The sequence below is a fragment of the Semicossyphus pulcher genome, unplaced genomic scaffold (genome assembly GCF_022749685.1).
Source record: "Semicossyphus pulcher isolate SPU_LCO1_2020_fin unplaced genomic scaffold, fSemPul1.0.p SCAF_7, whole genome shotgun sequence".
Taxonomy (NCBI): domain Eukaryota; kingdom Metazoa; phylum Chordata; class Actinopteri; order Labriformes; family Labridae; genus Semicossyphus; species Semicossyphus pulcher.
The window spans coordinates 32,843,271-32,868,071 of record NW_027211748.1 but is presented as its reverse complement, the minus strand read 5'-3'; the positions used below and the strand labels follow the sequence as shown (position 1 = coordinate 32,868,071).

At 42.2% G+C, this 24,801-nt stretch overlaps 1 protein-coding gene across 2 annotated transcripts in view; it reads right to left on the bottom strand.

Moving 5' to 3' along the window:
- Positions 1 to 17,301: 17,301 nt before the first annotated feature.
- Positions 17,302 to 24,801, bottom strand: part of amph (amphiphysin) — a 36,350-nt gene continuing 28,850 nt past the window's right edge. For both annotated transcript variants that reach the window (XM_069684888.1, XM_069684889.1), the window contains exons 17-22: positions 20,427 to 20,834; positions 19,662 to 19,706; positions 19,209 to 19,256; positions 18,329 to 18,517; positions 18,106 to 18,207; positions 17,302 to 18,014 (exon numbers count right to left, since the gene is read on the bottom strand). In XM_069684888.1, coding sequence (XP_069540989.1) covers positions 17,910 to 18,014; positions 18,106 to 18,207; positions 18,329 to 18,517; positions 19,209 to 19,256; positions 19,662 to 19,706; positions 20,427 to 20,834 — 897 coding nt within the window. In that variant the 3' untranslated portion in view covers positions 17,302 to 17,909. The remainder of the gene's footprint in view (positions 18,015 to 18,105; positions 18,208 to 18,328; positions 18,518 to 19,208; positions 19,257 to 19,661; positions 19,707 to 20,426; positions 20,835 to 24,801) is intronic.

Sequence of the window (24,801 nt, the reverse complement as noted above, 5' to 3'; positions counted from 1 at the left end):
TCTTTACCCACGCCTCGGGTGCGACGGAGAAAGGGCTAGCAACTAAGGTCTATTTTAAGGACACAGATAGACACGCACTCTTACACAAAAACAGCTACCACCCACAGCACACATATAGGGGTCTAATTAAGTCACAGCTAATTCGTTTTAACAGAATATGTACGTACGTGGATGACGTAGAAGAGGCGACGAACGTCCTGTTTCGGGTCCTGGTGCACCGGGGGTACTCCAAACGGTTCCTCAGGGAAATTAAAGGGGAGGTCACAGGCATCTTCCGTGCCCAGAAGGGATATAAAAGGGGAGGGGGGGAGGACAGCCTCCCCCTGGTCCCATTGGTGGTCACTTATTCCCACAACCTGGCAAAATTTGGCACGAAAATAAAAGCTCATTTCCAGGAAGCACAGGAAACTTGTAAACCTTTGAAAAAGTTTAAAGTAATCACTGCCTATAGGAGGAACAAAAACCTAAAGGACACCCTCGTTCACACTGCACTGGAAAAGAAAAAACTCAAAACGGACTCTCTTTTATTGTATTACGTACCTTATCTTATAAACGAAGCCTCAGGCAAAGGACATCCGGTCAGGCAGAGGATACAGCGTGACACCTCGAACGTCATTTACTCCATCCAATGCATGCACTGTAATCAACTATATATAGGGGAGACGGGCAGGCCCCTTAAAATAAGAATCTCCGAACACCTGGGGAGGATTTCCAAAGCCACGAACGACACGGTCCTGTACAGACATTTCCAAAAATACGGCAAAGAAAACCTAAAGTACAGAGGCTTAGAAAGTAACTTAATGTGGTCTACAAAACAAAGGAAATACAAGGAAAGTAGATGGATTGCTATCCTTCAAACAGTCTTCCCCTTAGGTCTCAATGAGAAACTCTAATAATAAAAACAACAAGCAGGGGCCCCGCGTTGGGGGCCGACGTCCCTTTATCTTTTAACAACCTCGGAGACAGACTCAAACAGCTACTTACCTTATCAATAACCTGTCTCTGGATTTCCACTTTTCTTCCCTTCCTTATTTCCCCCCCCCCCCCCCCCCCCTCCCCCTCCCCTTCTCGCAGAGACCTTCGGAGGGAATCAAATAAAGTGTGTGCGACTGAATATTTTTGTTTGTCCTTATTATCTTAACGTCATGATTTGCATTTATTTTATGTTTACTTACCTTATGATTGGTATTTTCTTTGAAGGGGGCTTTTCTCCCTATTTGCATGCCAGCAATTATGCTACATGAAAACTAACTTGTGAGTTGAAGCTTGACAGAACTCCTGCATGATGGAGAGAGTTGCCAATTCGTTGCATGTAGTCTTGACAGCATCTTCCAAAAGATTCAGTTTCTATACAAAGAAAACTTAAATGATACTTCCACACAAACAAAATGGTGGTCGAACTCTGGCATGCTTTATATGTTCTTTGAACCTGTTCCCCTTGAGGGATTATATGAATTTTGTCATTTATTTATTTGATTTAAAATTGGTTGAAGCACTTTAATACAGCACTTATTTTGAGCACTTTATTGATTTATTTATATTTTTTTGAATACATGGTGATTGAATGTTACACTTACCTGATTCCTGACGAAGAACTCCTCCATCCGAGATTAACGATGCATGGGACCTCCTGCGGTGAAATGCAACCGGAAAATAAAAATGGTTTACTATTATTACGGGCATTCCATATCTCCTACAAAAAGAGAGCTTTGAAAACTGTGAGACAAAAAAATAAAAACCTATATAAAAAATGTTTATGCAATGACTTATGACATGAAAATATTTTCTGAAATATAGAAGTGAACTTACCTGTGTGTGACTAAACACTTACCTGATTGTTGTATATATTGATCTCCAGGAATGATCTAAAAATCATTTCCTTTTCTTCTTTAATATGACGTATCCTTGCATGCTTAATGTTTTTCTTTGTCTTGCAGTTCGTCTCTCTGCAGAGGAATTGACCCTACATAGACCATAATTATCTGTATAGCAACCACTATCAAATTGATTCATGGGCATTTCTCCCTCCCTTATCCTGGCATCCTCATTAATCCACCTTTTTCATTTGGCCCGAACCCAAGACCTCACTTCTACTTTCCTCATCCCTAACCCGAACCCCAGGGGATCTTATGATTCTCCCTGATCCCCAAACCTGAATTTAACCTCTCCCACTTCCTCATCCTAATCCGAACCTCCGGCCTTGTACACCTGACCTGAAACACCTACCTAACCCTAACCTTCCCCATCCCTAATCTGAACCTCAGGGGACCTCACAACTCTCCCTGACCCTCAAATCCAACCCTAACCTTTCCCATCCCCTCACCCTAACCCTAACCGTTGGCATTTTTACATCTTGTCCAACTCCCCATCCCTAACCTTAACCTTACCTCTAATCTGTATTTTTAAGTTTATCAATTTCTGTTTTTTCCTTATAATCAAAAACATTTTTCTGTATATTAACCCTCTTTTTTTTCTTTTTTTACTGTTTGTCTCCAATCTCTCAAGGGAACCGGCCCTCACCGGGGCCTCCTCGAAACCTCACTTACCATTCATCCGATTGCCTGTCTGCCTAAAAATAATCACATTAAACCTATCCATTATTTATTTCATTATACAAGGGTACTTCCAATTTTATAGGGAATTGGTGTTCTTTTTACTTCCTGTTTTATTCATTTAAATTATTTTTTAATTATCCTAAACAATATCTTTTAAATTTATTGTAGACTTAAAAGACAAAGGGACACAGGGCATATAAATATTAAAATGAAAAAGTACAAAAAGGAACAACTTGAGCCCGTGCATTTTGATGTTGTACAACATTAAAACCTTGGTCCCAAACCTAACCCCAAGCCCAAGCCCTAACCCTAACCCTAACCCCCTCCCCTAACCCTAACCACTCCCCCTCCCCTAACCCTAAACACTCGAGCATAAAAACAATTCATTATATATCATATAGTCACAATTTATATTTAAAACACAACCCATAATTTAAAAATAATATAATTAAAATAAATAATTAAGGTATATTATAAAAAACAATTCATTACAATCAAGTACATTTAATAATACAGTTAAATTCATGAAGGGATTAAAAACTATTCGGCGGAAAAGGGGTTAAAAACAGCAAAGTTAAAAAGCCAAGTTAAAAAAGTTATCATTTTGCCAAATCGTCAGGGGCTATAAATACAGGGAAAGGGGAGCAGTCATTTTATTCTTGCTCTGGCTTTCGAACGGACAACAGCTCTAACGTGCCTGCAAGCCATCTTATTACTTGTGCCCAAGCCTGAAGAAGACCTTTTCAGGTCGAAACGTCGCGCAAGGGCACATTTAATTTAATTCATTTCATTTAGGGAGTTTTTTTATTTGATTTTATTTTACAATTATTTAAAAACAATTTGATTTCATTTTATTTTAAAAAAAAGAGAGAATTAAAAATTGCCAGTCACCATGAGCTGGGCTCATGATGACGGCTGGACCACAGTGCGGTACGGAAGGAGGGATGGTCGCCCCCGTTACTGCACCAACGACCAACGACCACCAGGCCCTGCAGGGTCATCCTGGGGGCGAGAGAGAGGGGATGATGGGGGGATGGACCGTGCTTTCCCTGTCTTCCCGGCTGGGAGACAGGTTCGCTTCCCCTATCCTAACCGGCCTGTGCCTCCCTCCAGATTTCCTTCTCGTCCTCGCGCCCCTCCACCACCATCAAGATATTGGGGACCCCAATCTCGATCCTATGCCTCTATGGTAAACCAGGCCAACCCCAAGCCGGCTGGTGGGGGTTATGGTTCTAGGTTTTATGGCCAAGGAGCGGCTTCAGATAATCAACGGCCAGCTCCAAACAAACAACGCAGATATTTTCCTGCAGCCAGAACCCAGCAGCAACCAGCTACTGATCCCAAATTTGGTAGAACGGTGCGCAGGATACATATGGTCATCAAAATGGTGCACCATCTCCAAAATGTGACCCCGAGACCTGGAAAACCCGACCCACAGATGATTTCCAGGATGGTTGACATCTTGGGGACCATGATTAAGCCAGCGGCTCCCACCCCAAACACGGTGGATTTGATTGTGGGAAACGCGAAAAACTGGGGACACAACACACTAATCATTCTCCAGGACCACTATCAGGCTGGTTTGGACAGCATGTTGGAAGATCTCTCCAAGGATTTGGATGAAGATTGGAGGACTGCCTTCGAAGTGGCTACAAGGTGGGCCAGGAAGAACTTATCCCGCATAAGTCAGGACGTCATTGACCATGCCGAAGCGCTGATTGCGTCTTGTGGGGAGTCTGACAACCGCGCAACTGGGCCAAACATTGGGTCAGCAAAGCCTGCGACCACAACGGACCAACAAGGGGATATTGCGCAGAGGACAACGGGAAGACGTAGAACAGGAGTGGTAGCTTCTGATGTGCAGTTCCTTGAGGAAATAGTGGAACTCACCCCCGATCCTCAACCTGCCACTACAGCAACACAGAGGACATCAACACAACAACGAGGAACAATGCACACAACAACAACGGCAACAACAGAACAAGGAGAGGCGGGGCATGAGGGGTTACAACCCCTTTCATCTAAGAATGTTATGATATTGGCGAAGAACTTCCGACCCACTCGTGCACAATTAGACCTTTTAAATAAGGGGCTGACTTTTATCCCAACCACAGATTTAGGTAAAAACCAGAAAAAACAGTTACAACTAGACATCGGAACATATCACAGGAAAGTTCAGTTAGCAGCATATTTTAATAATAATGACAGGAAGGAACCACCACCATTCACACCCGCATCCTATTGGACACCACCATGGGATAAATTACCTGTAGAAATTCATTCGTTAATTAATAAGGACAATCAGGATTTTAATAAATACTTTAGATTTCATGGAGAAAAACATAATCTAACAAAAGAGGAAGTTGAAGCATTACTGGAACTTAAAAGGGACAGACATATAGTTATAAAACCCGCAGATAAAGGAAGTGCTGTGGTGATCCTGGGACGGGATCAATATGTTACCGAAGTTCTTCGTCAATTGAGTGATCCATCATATTACAAAAAATTACAGGAGCCAATTTATTTAAAAACAATACCAACAGTTCATGCAATTATAGATACATTAAAAGATAAAAAGTTCATAAACAGTAAACAAAAACAATATTTAAAGGGGGATAAAGAACCAAGAGAAAGGCGATTTTATATATTGCCCAAAATTCATAAGGACCCCCAAAAATGGACTGTACCGTTTGAGATTCCTCCGGGCAGGCCTATAGTGTCTGATTGTGGTAGCGAGACCTACCAAACAGCGGAATATATTGATCATTTTCTAAATCCATTATCGGTCATTCATCCTTCTTATGTTAAGGATACGTATCATTTCATTGACATGGTCAAGGATTTAAAGATTCCACATAATTCATTGTTTTTCAGTATTGATGTAGATAGTTTGTATACAAATATAGATATTAAGGCAGGATTAGCAACAGTTAAAAAAATATTCAAAAAATATCCGAATCTTGATAGACCTGATGAAGAAGTATTACAATTATTGGAAATAAATTTAACTAAAAACGATTTCATTTTTGATGGAGAATTTTATTTACAGATTAAAGGAACAGCGATGGGTAAAAAATTCGCCCCAGCGTACGCCAACATCTTCATGGCAAATTGGGAGGAAGAGGCCTTAGCTAAATGTCCTAAGAAGCCCTTTCATTACCTGAGGTACTTGGATGATGTTTGGGGTGTTTGGTGTTACTCAAGGGAAGATTTTGAAGATTTTATGTTAATTTTAAACAGTCATGATCCATCAATAAAGTTAAAATATGTCATTGATGACAAATCAATAGATTTTTTGGATACTACAATATATAAAGGACAATCTTTTGAGTTAAATGGCAAGTTAGATATTAAGGTATTTTTCAAGGAAACGGATACTCATGCTTTGCTTTTCAAGTCAAGCTTTCATCCAAAGCATACTTTTAGAGGTTTGGTAAAATCACAGTTATTACGTTTTCACAGGATTTGTACACAAGAGAAGGATTTTTGGTTAGCTGTCAAGATTTTATTTGGGGCCTTGAGGAAAAGAGGATATTCCAGATCATTTTTAAGACAATGTCTTAAATCTTTTAGGGAACAGAAACAACAAACTGACAAACAAATCATTCCATTAATAACTCAGTATTCATCAGTGAGTAAAGTTTTTAACAGGGTTATTAAAGACAATTACAGTACAATTATAGAAAGTACAGGAATATTGCAAAATCACTAAGTCATTTCGGCTTATAGAAAAAATAAAAATCTAAAAGATCTTTTAGTTAGGGCAAAGTTAAAGCCAATACAGGAGTTACATACAGAATCTAAGTTAAAGTCTTTTTGTTCTTTGAAATACATCAGAAATAGAGTTAATGGTACATTGTATAAAATCACACAAGAATTTACGCCACATACCACAAATTGTGTTTACGTTATTTTTTGTGACAAGTGTGGTAAACAATACATTGGAGAAACAAGGAATTCAATCATGACAAGAATGTGGAAACATAGATATAATATCAACAATAAGAAGGAAATTCATACTCCCTTAGTTAGACATTTTATGTTACATGGGTTGCAGGCAGTAAAAGTAGCAGGAATCCAAAGTAATTCATCATGGACAAACAAAGACAGAAAAAACAAGGAAAGAAAATTCATTTATTTACTTCAAACAAAAGAACCATTGGGACTTAATATAAAATATAATTAATGGTAAGTAATTCTAATTAGAGTAGAAAGTCAGAGCAAAAATGTTGAAAAGCATTATCTGAGGGCCCCCTATTCCCAGATTTAATGCCTAACCCTAACCACAAACCTTGTGGTAGTTTTCTTTTAACCCTAGCCCCGTATCTTTTTCCTAACCCTAACCACATTCCCTTTCCCCAGTCCTAACCCTAACCCCAAGCCCAAGCCCTAACCCTAACCACTTCCCCTTTTCCTAACCCTAACCCTAACCCTTACCCCTAACCCTAACCCCCTCCCCTAACCCTAACCACTCCCCCTCCCCTAACCCTAAACACTCGAGCATAAAAACAATTCATTATATATCATATAGTCACAATTTATATTTAAAACACAACCCATAATTTAAAAATAATATAATTAAAATAAATAATTAAGGTATATTATAAAAAACAATTCATTACAATCAAGTACATTTAATAATACAGTTAAATTCATGAAGGGATTAAAAACTATTCGGCGGAAAAGGGGTTAAAAACAGCAAAGTTAAAAAGCCAAGTTAAAAAGCCAAGTTAAAAAAGTTATCATTTTGCCAAATCGTCAGGGGCTATAAATACAGGGAAAGGGGAGCAGTCATTTTATTCTTGCTCTGGCTTTCGAACGGACAACAGCTCTAACGTGCCTGCAAGCCATCTTATTACTTGTGCCCAAGCCTGAAGAAGACCTTTTCAGGTCGAAACGTCGCGCAAGGGCACATTTAATTTAATTCATTTCATTTAGGGAGTTTTTTTATTTGATTTTATTTTACAATTATTTAAAAACAATTTGATTTCATTTTATTTTAAAAAAAAGAGAGAATTAAAAATTGCCAGTCACCATGAGCTGGGCTCATGATGACGGCTGGACCACAGTGCGGTACGGAAGGAGGGATGGTCGCCCCCGTTACCGCACCAACGACCAACGACCACCAGGCCCTGCAGGGTCATCCTGGGGGCGACAGAGAGGGGATGATGGGGGGATGGACCGTGCTTTCCCTGTCTTCCCGGCTGGGAGACAGGTTCGCTTCCCCTATCCTAACCCTTAACTATTCGAGATTCACGCCTAACCTTAACCAGTCGAGGTTCACGCCTAACCTTAACCACTCAAGGCTCACGCCTAACCTTAACCAGTCGGATCCAACACTTTGAGTTGAATGCCTATCCCAATGGGCTCTCCTAACCCTAACCATCTGAGGAACATACCTAACCCGAACCCTTGGACTGGAAAAACTAACTCAATTATCTTCATCTCTACGGACTCCTCCCAAAGATCAAGGAACACACTCTCCATGACTCTCCAGAAGACTTCACAGCTGACCAGCCAAGAAGCCCAAGAAGTGTTCATTTTACCCAGAGGGCCTCCTTTAGAATCCAAACCGCTCACTTCTTTCTCATCTCCACTCTTCTATCGCTCTCTCACTTTCTCCCTCACACGGAGTTAGTGAGTAGGGCAACAGATAAGCCTAGACCGGCAGGGGAGGGTGCTAACCTTAGTCGAGGTACCCCTCTCTATATCTGTTTCTATAACACTTTCTCTCCCTCTCCCTCCTTCAAGATGAAGGAGCCTCACCACTCTTCTGTTCTCCCCTATCCCTCCTTTAGCCAGAGGAGTTCACCACTTTTGTCATATTTACCACCGGGTCCAAGAGCATACCGCTAGGAGGTTCACTGAGTGAGATGCGTCGGCCCGTGCATTGCCTTCGGCCTCTGTACAACTGCGTTGCCGTCGGGCAGCGTGGGGAGGTCGTCGGGAGACGAGATACCCTAACCAAATTTCATCTTCTCTCTCTACCCCGGCTCCTGCTGCCTCGTCTCCCAACCCTTCCCCTGACTCTAACCCTAACCCACCTCCATCCTCTCCCTCGCTCCCGTCTCCTGCTGCCTTGTCCCCTAATCTTTCCCCGGACACTAACCCTAACTTTAATCAACTTTCATCCTCTCTCTCCATCCCGTTTCCTGACCTCTCCACTGCACCGGCTTCTCCAGCCTCCTCTCCCTCCTCCCCCACTCCTCCCAGGGCGCACATCTTCCCCGTAGTAACTGTACAACGGACACTAGTCTCTACCGAGACTCCCAAAACAACTCACAGACCAACACGCCACCCAAACACCAGTAGGAAAAACCTGGATTGGTCCCTGAAAACCCGGAAAAGTTGTCTCATCATCGGTGACTCGAATCTGACTAACATCCCACCACACACGAATGAGGATGTCCAGATTGACAGCTATCCGGGCGCTAAATTCTCCCACGTGGAACCGCTGCTACAAGCACACAGGGACAACACCATGGTGAAGAAAGTAGTGCTCTCTTTCGGGATCAATAACAGGGAAAACAAACCAAAGGAAACAACAATAAAGCAGGTGCAGAAGGCTCGCAGAGCATCCAAACTTGCATTCCCGGACGCAGAAATCTACATCCCGGTGATCAACTACTCGGACACACTACCCCCGGAACAACAGAGGAACCTGGATACACTGAATAAGTACATCATGGAGAATACGAATCACATCCCAAAACTGCGGAAACGGGACTTTAAAACAGCAAGGGACAACGTCCACTGGACCACAGAAACAGCAGAAAAGATGCTGCAACACTGGATGACGCATTTAAACTAGACATCCCCACAAGCCTACAAACTGAGGAGGGGAGCAAGAACATAGTACTCCTGGCCAACAACTTTCAACCGACAGAGCCCCAAATAAAACTACTGGAAAAAGGACTTTCCTTCATCCCCACGCTAGATATCCACAAACAACAGAGGAATAACCTAAGACAGGACATAGGAATATACCACAGGAAACTAAAACTGGCAGCCTTTTTCCAAAACAAGAGAAAAAAGGACAGGATACCCTTCATGCCCACATCCAAATGGGAGCCTAGAGGGGGACAAATTGCCCAGGAAATCACCGACTTGATCACCCTAGACAGGGAAGCACTAGACGTACTGCCAGAACAACATAGAGATCACTGTAACCTAACGCAGGAGGAGGTAACAGCCCTCAGGAACCTAGCCAAAAACAGAAACATAGTCATTAAACCAGCAGACAAGGGAAGCGCTATAGTGATCATGGACAGAGAACAGTACATCTGGGAGGCTGAGAGACAGCTCAACAACCAGGAACACTACAGGAAACTACAGGAATCCACTTACCTAAAAACAGTGGAGGACATAAATAAAATCATAGATACGCTGTTGGACAAAAAATACATAAATACGAAACAGAGCAGCTACCTAAAAGGAAAAGAAGCACCCAGAGCCAGGATATTCTACCTACTACCCAAGATTCACAAAGCACCAGACACATGGCCTAAACCGTATGAGATTCCATCAGGAAGGCCGATTGTCTCTGACTGCAACAGTGAATCCTACAGGACGGCAGAATACATAGATTTCTTTCTAAATCCTCTGTCGAACCGCCATCCTAGCTACATAAAGGACACCTATGATTTTGTAGCCAAAATCAGAGGCATCACCGTCCCACAGTCTGCGTTTTTATTCAGTATAGATGTAGACAGCCTATACACTAACATAGAAACAACAGAGGGACTAAAAGCAGTTAGGAAATGGTTCAACAAATACCCGGACAAAGACAGACCGGATGCAGAAATCCTGGAACTCCTGTTCATCAACCTGACGAAAAACGACTTTGAATTCAACCAGGAATTTTACCTCCAAATCAAAGGGACAGCAATGGGCAAGAAATTCGCACCAGCCTATGCGGACATTTACATGGCTGACTGGGAAGAAACAGTCTTTGAGAAATGCACACACAAACCCACACACTACTTTAGATATTTAGATGACATCTGGGGCACATGGACACACGGCACAGACACATTTTTAGACTTCATGAACATCTTAAACACGCACCACACATCGATCAAAGTTAAACACACCACACATAACTCCTCAATTAATTTCTTAGACACCACCACATACAAAGGCCCTGATTTTAACCGCACTAACACATTAGACACAAAGGTTTATTTCAAAGATACTGACACACATTCATTACTACACAAAAACAGCTTCCACCCAAAACACACATTCAGAGGACTTGTTAAATCCCAACTCTTAAGATTCCACAGAATCTGCAGCCAGTCCACGGAATTTGAAAAGGCCACTCAGACTCTATATGGGTCGTTGAGGAAAAGAGGCTACGCCCGGAGCTTCCTGAGGAAAATCCGAAAGTCGTTTCTGGAAACAAAGGAGAAGAACCTCAAAACTCCCATCCCCCTGATAACAACTTACTCGAGCCTAAGTATCCACATTAACAACAGAATCAAAAGGAACTTTGAAGACACTCAAAGGAACAATTCTGTGATGCAGGAATTTAGGATCATATCAGCATATAGGAAAAACAAAAACTTACAGAACATCTTAGTCAAAAGTAAACTAAAACCAAAACCGGGACAACCACACAAAAACAAACCGCAGTTCTTTAAAGAGAAAAAATCTGTAAAGAACAGGGGAACCAAACAGGTATTTCCCATCCTCCAGAAAATCAATCTGGACACAAGAAACTGCGTGTACATCATCACATGCAACAAATGCGGGAGCCAGTACATAGGAGAAACAGGGAATTCCATCCGAATCCGACTGGCACAACACAGATATAACATTAAGAACCAGAAAGAAATGCACACTAAATTAGTCCCACATTTTCTGGAACACGGCCTTCAATCACTAGAAGTGAGCGGACTCGAACACAACATTAATTGGACAGCTGCACAACGGCAGCAGACAGAGAGATACTGGATTCGTCAACTCGACACCAGATATCCCACTGGACTGAACATTAAATAAATTTGACATGCTTTCTCAGCCCGACCTGCCGAGTATCAGAGTGAGGTTTGAATCAGGGAATCCACAGATGGCCTATGCATTCCCTGTCTTTTTTAGAAGCACAAGTCAGTTAAAACTGACAGCTCTAGAAAGCAGGATCCGTTGTTCCTAACCTAACCCTCCCTCCTGTAATATTTTATAACATACATATTTATTAAAAAAGAACATAACTTAAATCTATGATAAAATATTAATAAATAAATAAATGTCTAATAAATAAATAAATATCTATGATAAAATACTAATATATAAATAAATCTATGATAAAATACTAAATATATAAATAAATCTATGATAAACTATTAATAAATACAGGAATATATGATAAAATAGCAATACAATTCATTGGGGAAGGGAATTATAGGGTTAAAATATAAAAGCGAACTTGCAAAGTAAAAATAACAGGAGCACAATTCATGGCAAAAACCTGCAGATATAAAAGGGACCAAGCGCAATAGAGCTCACTTTTGCTCAGACCATCGAAGGGACAACACCTCTCTCAACAGACAGTCGCCAGCAAATCTTTTTTCTTTTTTCTTTTATTGTGTGCCTAGGCCTGAGGAAGACCCACAAGGGTCGAAACGTTGCCGTTAATAGGCACACGGCTTTGCATTTAAACATTTAAAAACAGTTTTATCTCATTTTTATTTCATTAAAAACAAAAAACAAATTTTTTTTTAAAATTCTTAAAAAATAATTAAAAAAAATAAAGTTTTAGTTTTAGTTCATTTGTTCATTGATATATATAAATACATTTTTATTTGATATCTACATAATAAATAAATAAATAAATAAATAAGCATATTTTAAATACATAACAAAGGCTACACTGAATATAAGACCCACATGATGGGCACGATTGAGGGGGGCTGGACGGAAGTTCGTTACGGCAAGAGGCGCCAGCGTTTCCGCCAGCCCACATGGGACCGGGGATTCGAGTCCACCCGAGGGATGGACCGTGCGCCTCCCGCCCCATTTAAGGGACAGGCTCAGTTCCCCTACCCTAACCCTCGCTACCCCTATCCTAACCTTCCTATCAAAAGTTATTACACTTATTACAACATGACACCAAATGAGACAACGTCTCATTCCCCCGTTTACCCTTATACCTAACCCTAACCCTAACCATCCGAGGCTCATGTCTAACCACAACTGGGAATGTGCTAGACACGTGGTTCTGGCACCTCTGGAGTCGGACTGAGCCACAGAAAACGCCCCTGTCATTTGAGCTCCATAGCGCCACCTTGTGGACAAAACATAGTATTACACATTACCATATCCAATCGACTCGTAAACATGCTCCTAGCAACTTTCCACACACTGTTTTTGGGGTAAAACACTTTTTTCGCCCATTCGTTTCTATGGGAAAACTTCAAACGGTTATATCTTTGGAAGTGAAGGTCGGACAGACTCGGGAGTGGGTGGCGTCTGCCATAATTCCACCACGCTGAACACGCCAGACTTGCTCCCATGTCTCTACCACCTTCCGTTCCCGAGATACACACAGTATGACCACAAAAAAGGGGCGTATCTCCCGACCGGAAGTCACCACAGCCAAACAGATGACACCGTTGGAAAGCCCGTCGGGGGGGGGGGGGGGGGGGGAGCTTGGTTTCGTCTCTCTACGACCTTCCTATCAAAAGTTATTACACTTATTACAACATGACACGACGTGTCATTCCCCCATTTACCCTTATACCTAACCCTGTCTGTTATGGATGGTTAGAATCTCGCTGTCTGGCCGGGCTGGGATTTAAATTCGCCGATATCATTACCGCACGCCACACAGTTGTTGTTTTAGCTCGTTTCAGCGAGACTAAAGTTAATTATTAATGTTTCGTAGTGACATTGTGATGCATTCAAGGATGCTCCGTAACCAAGAGTGCGCGTGAGGACACACGAGAACTTGCGAGCTCGCAAACAGCCGCGGTAGTGATGATTTTTTTGTCGTAACGAATATTAATTTTAATATCCAAATATCGTTTTTTTATTACTATTCGGTTATATATTAAAATTTAGAATATATGTTGACAGCCCTAATGGGAGATATACTAAAGGAATGAGCTAGGGGCACCAAACTTGGTACAGACCTGTAAGATGGCGTGGTGATCTTACACACCAATTAGGTTGCGTAAAGGACCATGCCCCCGGAGAGTGGAGCCAACTCTCAAGCCTCTACGACCTTCAGGAAAAAAATTATTCAATAGGGAGCAATTTCGGGGTGGTTTTCATCCCAGTCTGGGGGTAAGTCTGGGCCTCCAGGACCTGGCCTGGGGGTCAGACTGGGCCTCCAGGACCCAGCTTGGGGTTCAAGGACCAAGCCTGAGGTCCCTGGACCCAGCCTGGGGGTCAGCCTTGGCCTCTAGGACCCAGCCTGGTCCTCCAGGACCCTGCCTAAGGTTCCAGGAGTCCCAGGCTGGCCTCCAGGACCCTGGGGGTCTATTCCAGGCAGTCTGCATTGCGTCCATGAAGGATGTTGGCTACTAGCCTTTTTCCCTTGCAGCCTTGGATTCAGAAGGGCGCCACCTGTTGGAGGAGCTCTCTGAGATCTTTCCATAGGTTTTTGTACCACATGCCTTAGTGCTTCCATCACTGAGATATGACACTTAACAAGTTGAAAATGTTCAACTTTAACGCCTGTAGCTCCTCAAATCAGCTTTGGTTCGAAGATGTCCTCTTCCAGTGTGTCAAGAGCTCCAGCTCTGCAACCCAAAGTCAGCGAGTTGCCGCACCAAGCTTTTTTGTCCCTATGGTCTAAGGAGCAGTCTTGAGGGCCTTGATGAAGTTACTGACACATTGGAATTTTGACAGAAAAATGCTACCAATCTGATTCTGACATAGGTAATAGAGGTCCTTGGGAGCTTTCATGAACGCCCAGGCCCCTGTCCATAGCCCTTTGCCTTGTTCAGTTATGGACATTTATTTTTAAAAGGTCAAGGGGTCACAATGTAAAGTGAACCAGGGCCAGCGTCCTTAAACTTGCAGCTGAAAGCTGATATCCCACCCATTGCCAGTGTCCATTTTTGTTCTTGTGGACACATAGGAAGTGTCCCAAAAGTGATGCTGGAATGGCTCTATTAGATACATGAAAATCTGGAAGTGTTGTAGAATGAAATTTGGAAGCAGTTTGTTCTCTCATAGCTTCTAAACTACTTGAGTTAGAAGGGAACTGAGGGGATCATTGTCTTCAGCACAGGAGGGCTACGAGGGGTTCTTAACTGCACATCTCTAGCTCCTTTCTTTGCGTAGTTAGTTCCAGAAGGGCAACACCTGGTGGGGAGAGACATACAGTCATGGCCAAAAATATTGGCACCCCTGCACTTCTGTCAGATAATGCACCACTTCTCCCAGAAAATTGTTGCAATTACAAATGCTTTGGTATTCACAAGTTTATTTCTTTTATTTGCATTGGAACAACACAAAAAAGCAGAGAAAAAAAGTCAAATCTGATATAATTCTACACAGAACTCCAAAAATGGATTGGACAAAATTATTGGCACCCTCAACTTAATATTTGGTAGCACACCCTTTGGAAAAAATAACTGAAATCAATCGCTTCCTATAACCATCAATGAGTTTCTTACACCTCTCTACTGGAATTTTGGACCACTCTTCTTTTGCCAACTGCTCCAGGTCTCTCAGATTTGAAGGGTCCCTTCTCCCAAATGCTGTTTTGAGATCTCTCCACAGGTGTTCTATGGGATTTAGATCTGGACTCATTGCTGGCCACTTCAGAACTCTCCAGCGCTTTGTCTTAAACCATTTCTGGGTGCTTTTTGAAGTATGCTTTGGGTCATTGTCCTGCTGGAAGACCCATGACCTCTGACGGAGACCCAGCTTTCTGACACTGGGCCCTACATTACGCCCCAAAATTCTTTGGTAGTCTTTAGATTTCATGATGCCATGCACACAGTCAAGGCATCCGGTGCCAGAAGCAGCAAAGCAACCCCAAAACATCTGTGAACCTCCACCATGTTTGACCGTAGGGATCGTGTTCTTTTCTTTGAAGGCCTCATTTCGTTTTCTGTAAACAGTACAATGATGTACATTACCAAAAAGCTCTACTTTGGTCTCATCGGTCCACAGAACGTTCTCCCAGAAGGATTTTGGCTTCCTCGGGTAATTTAAGGCAAACTCCAGTCTGGCTTTTTTTTGTCTCTGTGTCAGCAGTGGGGTCCTCCTGGGCCTCCTGCCATAGCGTCCCATTTCATTCAGATGGCGACGGATAGTGCGAGCTGACACTGTTGTACCCTGTGTCTGCAGGTCAGCTTGAATTTGTTTGGAAGTTGACTGAGGTTCTTTATCCACCATTCGAACAATCCTAGGTGCCAATCTTTTATCAATTTTCTCTTCCATCCACGTCCAGGGAGGTTAGCTACAGTACCATGGGCTGTAAACTTCTTGATGACATTGCGCACAGTGGACACAGGAACATTAAGAGCTCTGGAGATGGACTTGTAGCCTTGAGATTTTCCCTGCTTTTCCACAATTCTGGTTCTCAAATCCTCTGACAATTCTTTGCTCTTTCTTTTCTCCATGCTCAGTGTGGTACACACAGACACACAACACAAAGGTTTAGTCAACTTTTCTTCATTTTAACTGGCTGCAAATGTGATTTCTATATTGCCAGCACTTGTTACTTGCCACGGGTGAGTTTAAATGCAAATTAAAGGAGCATCACATGCATGAAATACAATTATTTCTTACAATTTTGAAAAGGTGCCAATAATTTTGTTCAATCCATTTTTGGAGTTCTGTGTAGAATTATATCAGATTTGACTTTTTTTCTCTGCTTTTTTGTGTTGTTCCAATGCAAACAAAAGAAATAAACATGTGAATACCAAAGCATTTGTAATTGCAAAAATATTCTGGGAGAAGTGGTATATTATCAGACAGAAGTGCCAATATTTTTGGCCATGACTGTATGTGGTGGACCTCTCTGAGACCTTTCCACAATTGTTTTCCCACATCCCGTGCTTCCAGTGAGATACAACACTTTAAGGCCCCCTAGCTCTTAACAGCAGAGGGGTACAGTTTTGGTTTGAGGACGCCCTCGTCCAAAATCCACTTCCAGGCTCATGTTTATAGATTGAATCATCATGATGATGCAGTCCATGTAATATCTTATAAGTTCACTTAGGTTTAGAAGTGTCATTCAGCAGCTTGGAGAAAAAAGTGAAAAGGAAACACTAAGTACATTTAAAGTGATTCACTAATATTGGTAGATATAAAGCAGATCATCATGACGACCATCTTTAATTGTCCAAACAAATCTTTGAAAAATTGTACCTCATGAATTCTTATTTATTGATTTTGACATAAATGTTGATGGTATGTGCAACACATAAAGGTCTACAGTGACTTTTAAGGAGGAAGTCACATTATATTTGTTGTTCAACAAACCTGTGAGAATACAGACACCTGAAATATTCCAACAACATAGATTGCATATTGGATCTTTATACCTTCTGAGTTAAAGTACGTTACACTGAGGAACAAATAGTAACTGTTTTCTGATTAGCTCAGTTTGTTGTTGATATAACTTTCTTAAGATGTGTGACTTCAGCAGCTTTACAATAACTTTCAAACTTGCGGGCAGATTTTTTTGTCATCATAGAATACTTTTCATGCTGAGTGTGCACTAGCACTCGCCATTGTTAAAATAATAAATGTCCGCAGGATTTTGCAAAAACAACACATTAACTCATCAGTGACAAAGTTTATCACCACATATTCCAAACAAAAGATCACCACACACACCTCAGTATTACAGAAATACACTAACAGTGATTCAAGGGTAACAGTTGTGTTTTTGCAGAAAAAAACGCAAACTGAAGTTTCAAGTCACACTTAAGAACGTTAAATAGATTACAGCACTACAGATTCTGTTTAATTCCACAGCTGAGCAACAAAATCAGCACAACACACTGGTGCAAAGAAGGTTCCTTTTTTTTTTCTTCTGGAAACAGTTTTTTGCTTTTTGTAGATGTGAACATGTAGAGATTGCAACATTCCCAATAAATAATTTTTCTTTTAACAAAAACAAAACAAAGACAAATCTCAGTTTCAGAGAGGGAGAGGTTAAGACCAAACTACCACATCATGCTTATTAGTTTTCACTTACATTTTAGAAAGCATTAGTTTTTATTACCATGACTAAAGTTTCAGTAGAGTTTCATCTACCAGAGTAAGTCTTGTGTTGTCCAGCAGACAGCTGCAGCAGGTCAGATGCTTCTTTCAGGAAAAGGGCTGGCTACATGCTGAATGACCGGCTTACACACAAACATCTCAAACATCAGCTGAAGACACTTCTCACTCCAAACGTTGGATAAAGTTTTCTGGGAAAAGTCCTTTCTGAGCACTTGCGCCGAGTGTTAACCAGTCACTTTCTTTGATCCCTGTGAGCCAGCCAGCATCCTGCAACAAGAACCAGTGAGATAACATCACTACCAGCCTGAATTTTCGTGTAGGAAGCTGTTGACCTTAAATGAACTGCCACTGTTCTCACCTGATCCTCTACTGAAGCAGTAGGAAGCACCAAAACAATATCACCTCTTTTCAGTTCAAGCTCATCTGAGTTTGCAGCTTCAAAGTCGTGCATCGTCTCCACCTACATATACAAAAACAGCATCGCCACATGCACCACCAGATGGAGTATGTTAACCTGTAATGGACATGTTTTAAACCACCTGCATGAAATGGTGGAAGTTAGAATTAATAGGAAATCTCACCTTGTATAGGAAGCCATCAGGGAGTCCCGAGACTCCCCCAGATGGACTCATGTGTTTGATGGTCTGGTTTTCAGCTGTCACACCGTTATCACTGATGGTGGTGGGAGAGATGATGTCAGCATCGCGGTCATCGTCACCCTCGTTACTGGAAGCAGGCTCAATTACCACGGAGGGGATTGGCATCTTTTCCTGCAGATGACAAACAAAATTCAGCTCTTACATTACCATAACAACACACATATATAGACAATTACAAAAGTATCTTTCACCTTTTATTATATTTCACTTAAGCCTTTTTTTAAAGGTAATTTTTTGGGGGCTTTTGCCTTTTATTAGATAGAATAGCTGAAGAGAGATAGGAAATGTGGGGAGTAGAAAGTGGGGGATGACATGCACCAAATGATCACAATGCGGGAGTGGAACCTGCGATCAGTGCCTTGAGGACTGTAGCCTCTGTACATGGGGCGGCTGCTCTACACACTGAGCTAAACCAGCGCCCTGACTAAAATCTTACTTTGAGCTCATAATTTTTATGAAACAACATTGGGATCAAGAATGCAGCAGTCATTTGCATGAACAGAAAACTAGTTAAAACATCAGAAAGATATGTAGAACTGAGTCCAATACAAGCAAACAATAATATGCCTCACCATGACATGGATATTAATTATGATAGTAGAAAGTAAAGCAGACAAACTTTAAATTAGTCAAAATACATCTCTTCTTAAACAATTCATAATAGTAACAATTATCATAATTGTGAATATGCTATCCGTTGAGTTTACATTTGCGGACGATGCTGTTGGATTTAGTTTTCAAAATTTTAATTAGATCTCAATTAATGAATCACAAAGTTGACTGTTCATTCAGAGATAGTTACCGATGGAGCTGCTTCAGCTGGAGATGTTGATTCTTCTGTAGGAGGAATCTGTGTGCAAACACAAACCATTTCATTAAACAGGAACAATTGTTTTTTTACTGTTAACACGATTATTATTATTACAAATAAAACAGTGTGTATTTTGGCCAAATAAAAAGTTATTTGGTTCAGAGATAAACTTGAGTTATACAGTGAAGTAAATAAAACAATTCACACCATTAAACTAAATATTCATGCACAATACCATTTACTTTCTGGGTTAAAAATAAACCTTTGAGATTTCAGTGTTATGTAGGATTTAAACTTTTGCACCACATGCAGTGTCTTCCATTACACAATTAAATGATGGTAAAACATAACAGTGCTTTAAAGGATTATAACTCTTTAAATTGTCAGCTACAGTATAACACAGTAAAAGACAAAGAAAAGGACTACAACAGTGGAGATGTATACCTGACCAATCTCTGACTGCTCAGAGCCTGGAGATCCACCAGCAGACTGCAGAGAAAATCAAATTTTTACACTTTATTAAAAAGAAAACAGTGAGCTAAACCCTGGCAGTAATAACCTTTGTACCATGGCTTGGATGGATGCTGGATTCTGATTGGCTACAGAGTGTTAGTTCATTACAATCAACACCTTCTAAGTAGTTCAGGTGAAACTGTTCACTGTTCCAGGTTAATGCTCTGCTATGTATCAGCCGGTATCTAAAATGAGTAACCATAACATGCAGTCAAAGCCTCCATTTAAAATGTATGCAATTAACAAGCTAAAAGCTAATTAAACTTAACCTCTTAGTAGAAAATATAACTTTGCTGACAGTGAGAGTGAAAAGAAAAGAGGGTCATATCATTCTCAGGTCACATAAGTAAACATCTAAGATGAGACAGTTCAAGTTCAATGTGTTTTAGGGACCAACCTAAACCCAGACCTTTCACACCAGAGACAGACCGTCTGAGACCTTTCACACCAGAGACAGACCGTCTGAGACCTTTCACACCAGAGACAGACCGTCTGAGACCTTTCACACACAAGACAGACCAGCTGAGACCTTTCACACACAAGACAGACCAGCTGAGACCTTCTGGTATGAGGTCCTGATCCGGGACAGACTGGCATACCTATAAACCTGATTGACGAAAAACCCCTTCGCAATGATGATGATGGTCAATGGTTCACGGATGATCAGTATTAATTATGTTCAATACTTCCACTCACATCAGGCTTCTCTTCCTTTGGGCTGATAGAACTTTCTGGTTCCTCAGCAGCAGGAGGAGCAGGAGGTTCCTCAGCAGCAGGAGGAGCAGGAGGTTCCTCAGCAGCAGGAGGAGCAGGAGGCTCCTCGCCAGCAGGAGGAGCAGGAGGCTCCTCGCCAGCAGGAGGAGCAGGAGGTTCCTCAGCAGCAGGAGGAGCAGGAGGTTCCTCAGCAGCAGGAGGAGCAGGAGGCTCCTCGCCAGCAGGAGGAGCAGGAGGTTCCTCACCAGCAGAAGGAGCAGGAGGTTCCTCTCTAGCCGGGAGATCAGAAGTTTCCTCACCAGCAAACATGGCAGGAGGCTTGTCTTGTTCCACAGCATCTTCTGTCTCTGCGACTTCAGGAGCCTTGGTTGATTCAGCATTAACTTCATTCTTTAGCAAAGAAAGATAGTGGTCAAAACAAAGTTTGCATGAATTCCATTAAAGGCTATCTGACCATCAACTGATGCTCATTGAAGACTATTTCAACAATTTGTCACGTTGGAGTAGTGGTGCTACATATTACTCCTTTGGATGGCTCTAAAAATGACAAGTGCTCATTCTGAATATCTGACGCATACTGGTTCTGAAAAGTTATGAGTCAAACCCATTATTGAAACAAGCCTCCAGCCATGCTAACAGGTGAGAAAAGATAAATGAAAAGACCTAAAGTCAGAACTACATTACAATTTAACCAATCTCGAAACCCATCAGCTTTTGTCTGATAGAAGAAGAAGATAATACATCCTCTTGGAGCAACAGCCAGCTGTTCAGAGCATCCGGTATAGTCAGCAATTAGTGATGAAGGACTTCGAGCAAAGACTTCCTTTTCCGTGTGCTGCATTGTTTACAGTCCAACTAGCAACTTTAAAAGCCAAAATGAAGATGGAGACAACATCTACAGTGGGGAGAACAAGTATTTGGTACACTGCCGATTTTGCAGGTTTTCCCACTTACAAAGCATGTAGAGGTCTGTAATTTTTATCATAGGTACACTTGTACTCACACTGTGAGAGACGGAATGTAAAACAAAAATCCAGAAAATCACATTGTATGATTTTTAAATAATTAATTAGCATTTTATTGCATGACTTAAGTATTTGATCACTTACCAACCAGTAAGAATTCCGGCTCTCACAGACCTGTTAGTTTTTCTTTAAGAAGCCCTCCTGTTCTCCACTCATTACCTGTATTAACTGCACCTGTTTGAACTCATTACCTGTATAAAAGACACCTGTCCACACACTCAATCAAACAGACTCCAACCTCTCCACAATGGCCAAGACCAGAGAGCTGTGTAAGGACATCAGGGACAAAATTGTAGACCTGCACAAGGCTGGGATGGGCTACAGGACAATAAGCAAGCAGCTTGGTGAGAAGGCAACAACTGTTGGCGCAATTATTAGAAAATGGAAGAAGTTCAAGATGATGGTCAATCTCCCTCAGTCTGGGGCTCCATGCAAGATCTCACCTCGTGGGGCATCAATGATCATGAGGAAGGTGAGGGATCAGCCCAGAACTACACGACAGGACCTGGTCAATGACCTGAAGAGAGCTGGGACCACAGTCTCAAAGAAAACCATTAGTAACACACTACGCCGTCATGGATTAAAATCCTGCAGCGCACGCAAGGTCCCCCTGCTCAAGCCAGCGCATGTCCAGGCCCGTCTGAAGTTTGCCAATGACCATCTGGATGATCCAGTGGAGGAATGGGACAAGGTCATGTGGTCTGATGAGACCAAAATAGAGCTTTTTGGTATAAACTCCACTCGCTGTGTTTGGAGGAAGAAGAAGGATGAGTACAACCCCAAGAACACCTTCCCAACTGTGAAGCATGGAGGTGGAAACTTCATTCCTTGGGGATGCTTTTCTGCAAAGGGGACAGGACGACTGCACCGTATTGAGGGGAGGATCGATGGGGCCATGTATCACGAGATCTTGGCCAACAACCTCCTTCCCTCAATAAGAGCATTGAAGATGGGTCGCGGCTGGGTCTTCCAGCATGACAACGACCCGAAACACACAGCCAGGGCAACTAAGGAGTGGCTCCGTAAGAAACATCTCAAGGTCCTGGAGTGGCCTAGCCAGTCTCCAGACCTGAACCCAATAGAAAATCTTTGGAGGGAGCTGAAATTCCATGTTGCCCAGCGACAGCCCCAAAACCTGAAGGATCTGGAGAAGATCTGTATGGAGGAGTGGACAAGGCAGACATTCACTGCTGAATAGGTGTGTCTGGGACTGCCGTGTGTGAGCGTATTGCGTCAGGTGAGCGTATTGCGTCATTTCCTGTTTTCTCGCTGCTACTGTGTTGTTCTGTGCTGTTTGTAGCTGCTGCTAGAGCTCGAGCTAAATCGATTAATCTGCTGTAATTATCATCACTGTGGTTATTCAGCTGCTGTGTACTTAAACAGACACTAGTTTTCATCAAGCACTCTCGTTGTTGAATTAGCGTCATATCTGCTAAATCCTTAACTTTATACTCGCTCAGCCGTTAGCTTAGCAGCTAGCTTAATCAACTGAAATGTCTTCTCCTTCTCCCTCCTGCTCTCCTGATCTGCCCTGTTCGGTGTGTCAGATGTTTAGCTCTACCTCGACCTCCTTTACGGATAAGGGTACTTGTACTCGTATGAAATGTAGTATTTTTGGAGCTATGGCGGCGAGGATCACGGATTTAGAGACGTGGCTCCGCACCTTGGAAAACCAAGCATCGCTAGCTGCTGTAGTCAGCAGCAAGCCCCCAGGGCCAGTAGCCGGTGCGGGCCGACCTAGCGTAGCTTCTCCCCCGGCAACTCCCGAGCAGCCGGGATGCAGTGGCTGGGTTACTCTCAGAGGGAAGCATAGCCGCAAGACGAAGCACACGGTTCACCACCAACCACTTCACGTTTCGAACAAGTTTTCCCCACTCAGCGACACACCCGCTGAGAAACCAACTCTGGTTATTGGCAGCTCCATAGTCAGAAACGTGAAGTTAGCGAAGCCAGCGGCCATAGTGAAATGTATTCCTGGGGCCAGAGCGGGCGACATCGAGTCCAATTTAAAACTGCTGACAAAGGATAATCGTAAATTTGATAAGATTTTAATTCATGTCGGCGTTAATGACTCCCGGTTACGCCAATCGGAAGTCACTAAAATTAATGTTGAGTCGGTGTGTGCATTTGCAAAGACGATGTCGGACTCCATAGTTTTCTCTGGACCCCTGCCCAATCTGACGAGTGATGACATGTATAGCCGCATGTCATCATTCAACCGCTGGCTGTCGAGGTGGTGCCCAGCAAACGATGTGGGCTTCATAGATAACTGGCAGACATTCTGGGGAAAGCCTGGTCTTATCGGAAGAGACGGCATTCATCCCACTTTGGATGGTGCAGCTCTTTTGTCTCGTAATATGGCTAAGTTTGTTAGTCGTAAAACCTGACAAACCAGAGTTGAGACCAGGAGGCAGAGCTGTAGTCCTACACACTCCTCTGAGCTTCCCTGTGAGCAGTTTCCCAGCCACAATGTTCATGTTATAGAGACTGTGTCTGCCCCCCAACCCAGGCCTGTTATTACAGTTAATTCAAACTCAAATAAAAAAGAAGTAAATCAAAAAATTTTAATAAAAATTAAAACAACAATCGAAGTTATGCCAAAAAATATGAGAATTAAATGTGGTGTGTTAAATATCAGATCCCTGTCATCTAAAGCTCTATTAGTGAACGACCTGATATCAGATGATCATATTGATTTACTCTCTTTAACTGAGACTTGGCTGTGTCAGGAAGAATATGTCAGCTTAAATGAATCCACTCCTCCCAGTCATCTTAATACTCATACTCCTCGAGACACTGGTCGAGGTGGTGGAGTGGCAGCTATCTTCAGTTCTAGTCTTCTAATCAACCCTCGACCCAAACTTAGTTTCAGCTCTTTTGAAAGCCTTGTTCTGAGTTTTTCACACCCAGCCTGTAAAACTTTACAGCCTGTTTTATTTGTGATAGTATACCGCCCTCCTGGCGCATACTCTGATTTTCTAACTGAATTCTCAGAGTTTTTATCAGATTTAGTCCTGAGTTCAGATCAAATAATTATTGTAGGGGACTTCAATATTCATGTAGATGTTGATAATGATGGTCTTAGCATGGCATTTATGTCCCTTTTGGACTCTATTGGTTTCACTCAAAGTGTAAACCAGCCTACTCACCGCTTTAACCACACCCTCCACCTTGTTCTAGCTTATGGCCTTGAAACCGAAAACTTAATTGTCTTCCCACAAAATCCTCTTTTATCAGATCACTATTTAGTAACATTCGATGTCCTATTAACCGACTACTCTCCAGTTAACAAAAATGTACTCACAAGATGTTTGTCTGATAGGACTGTGGCT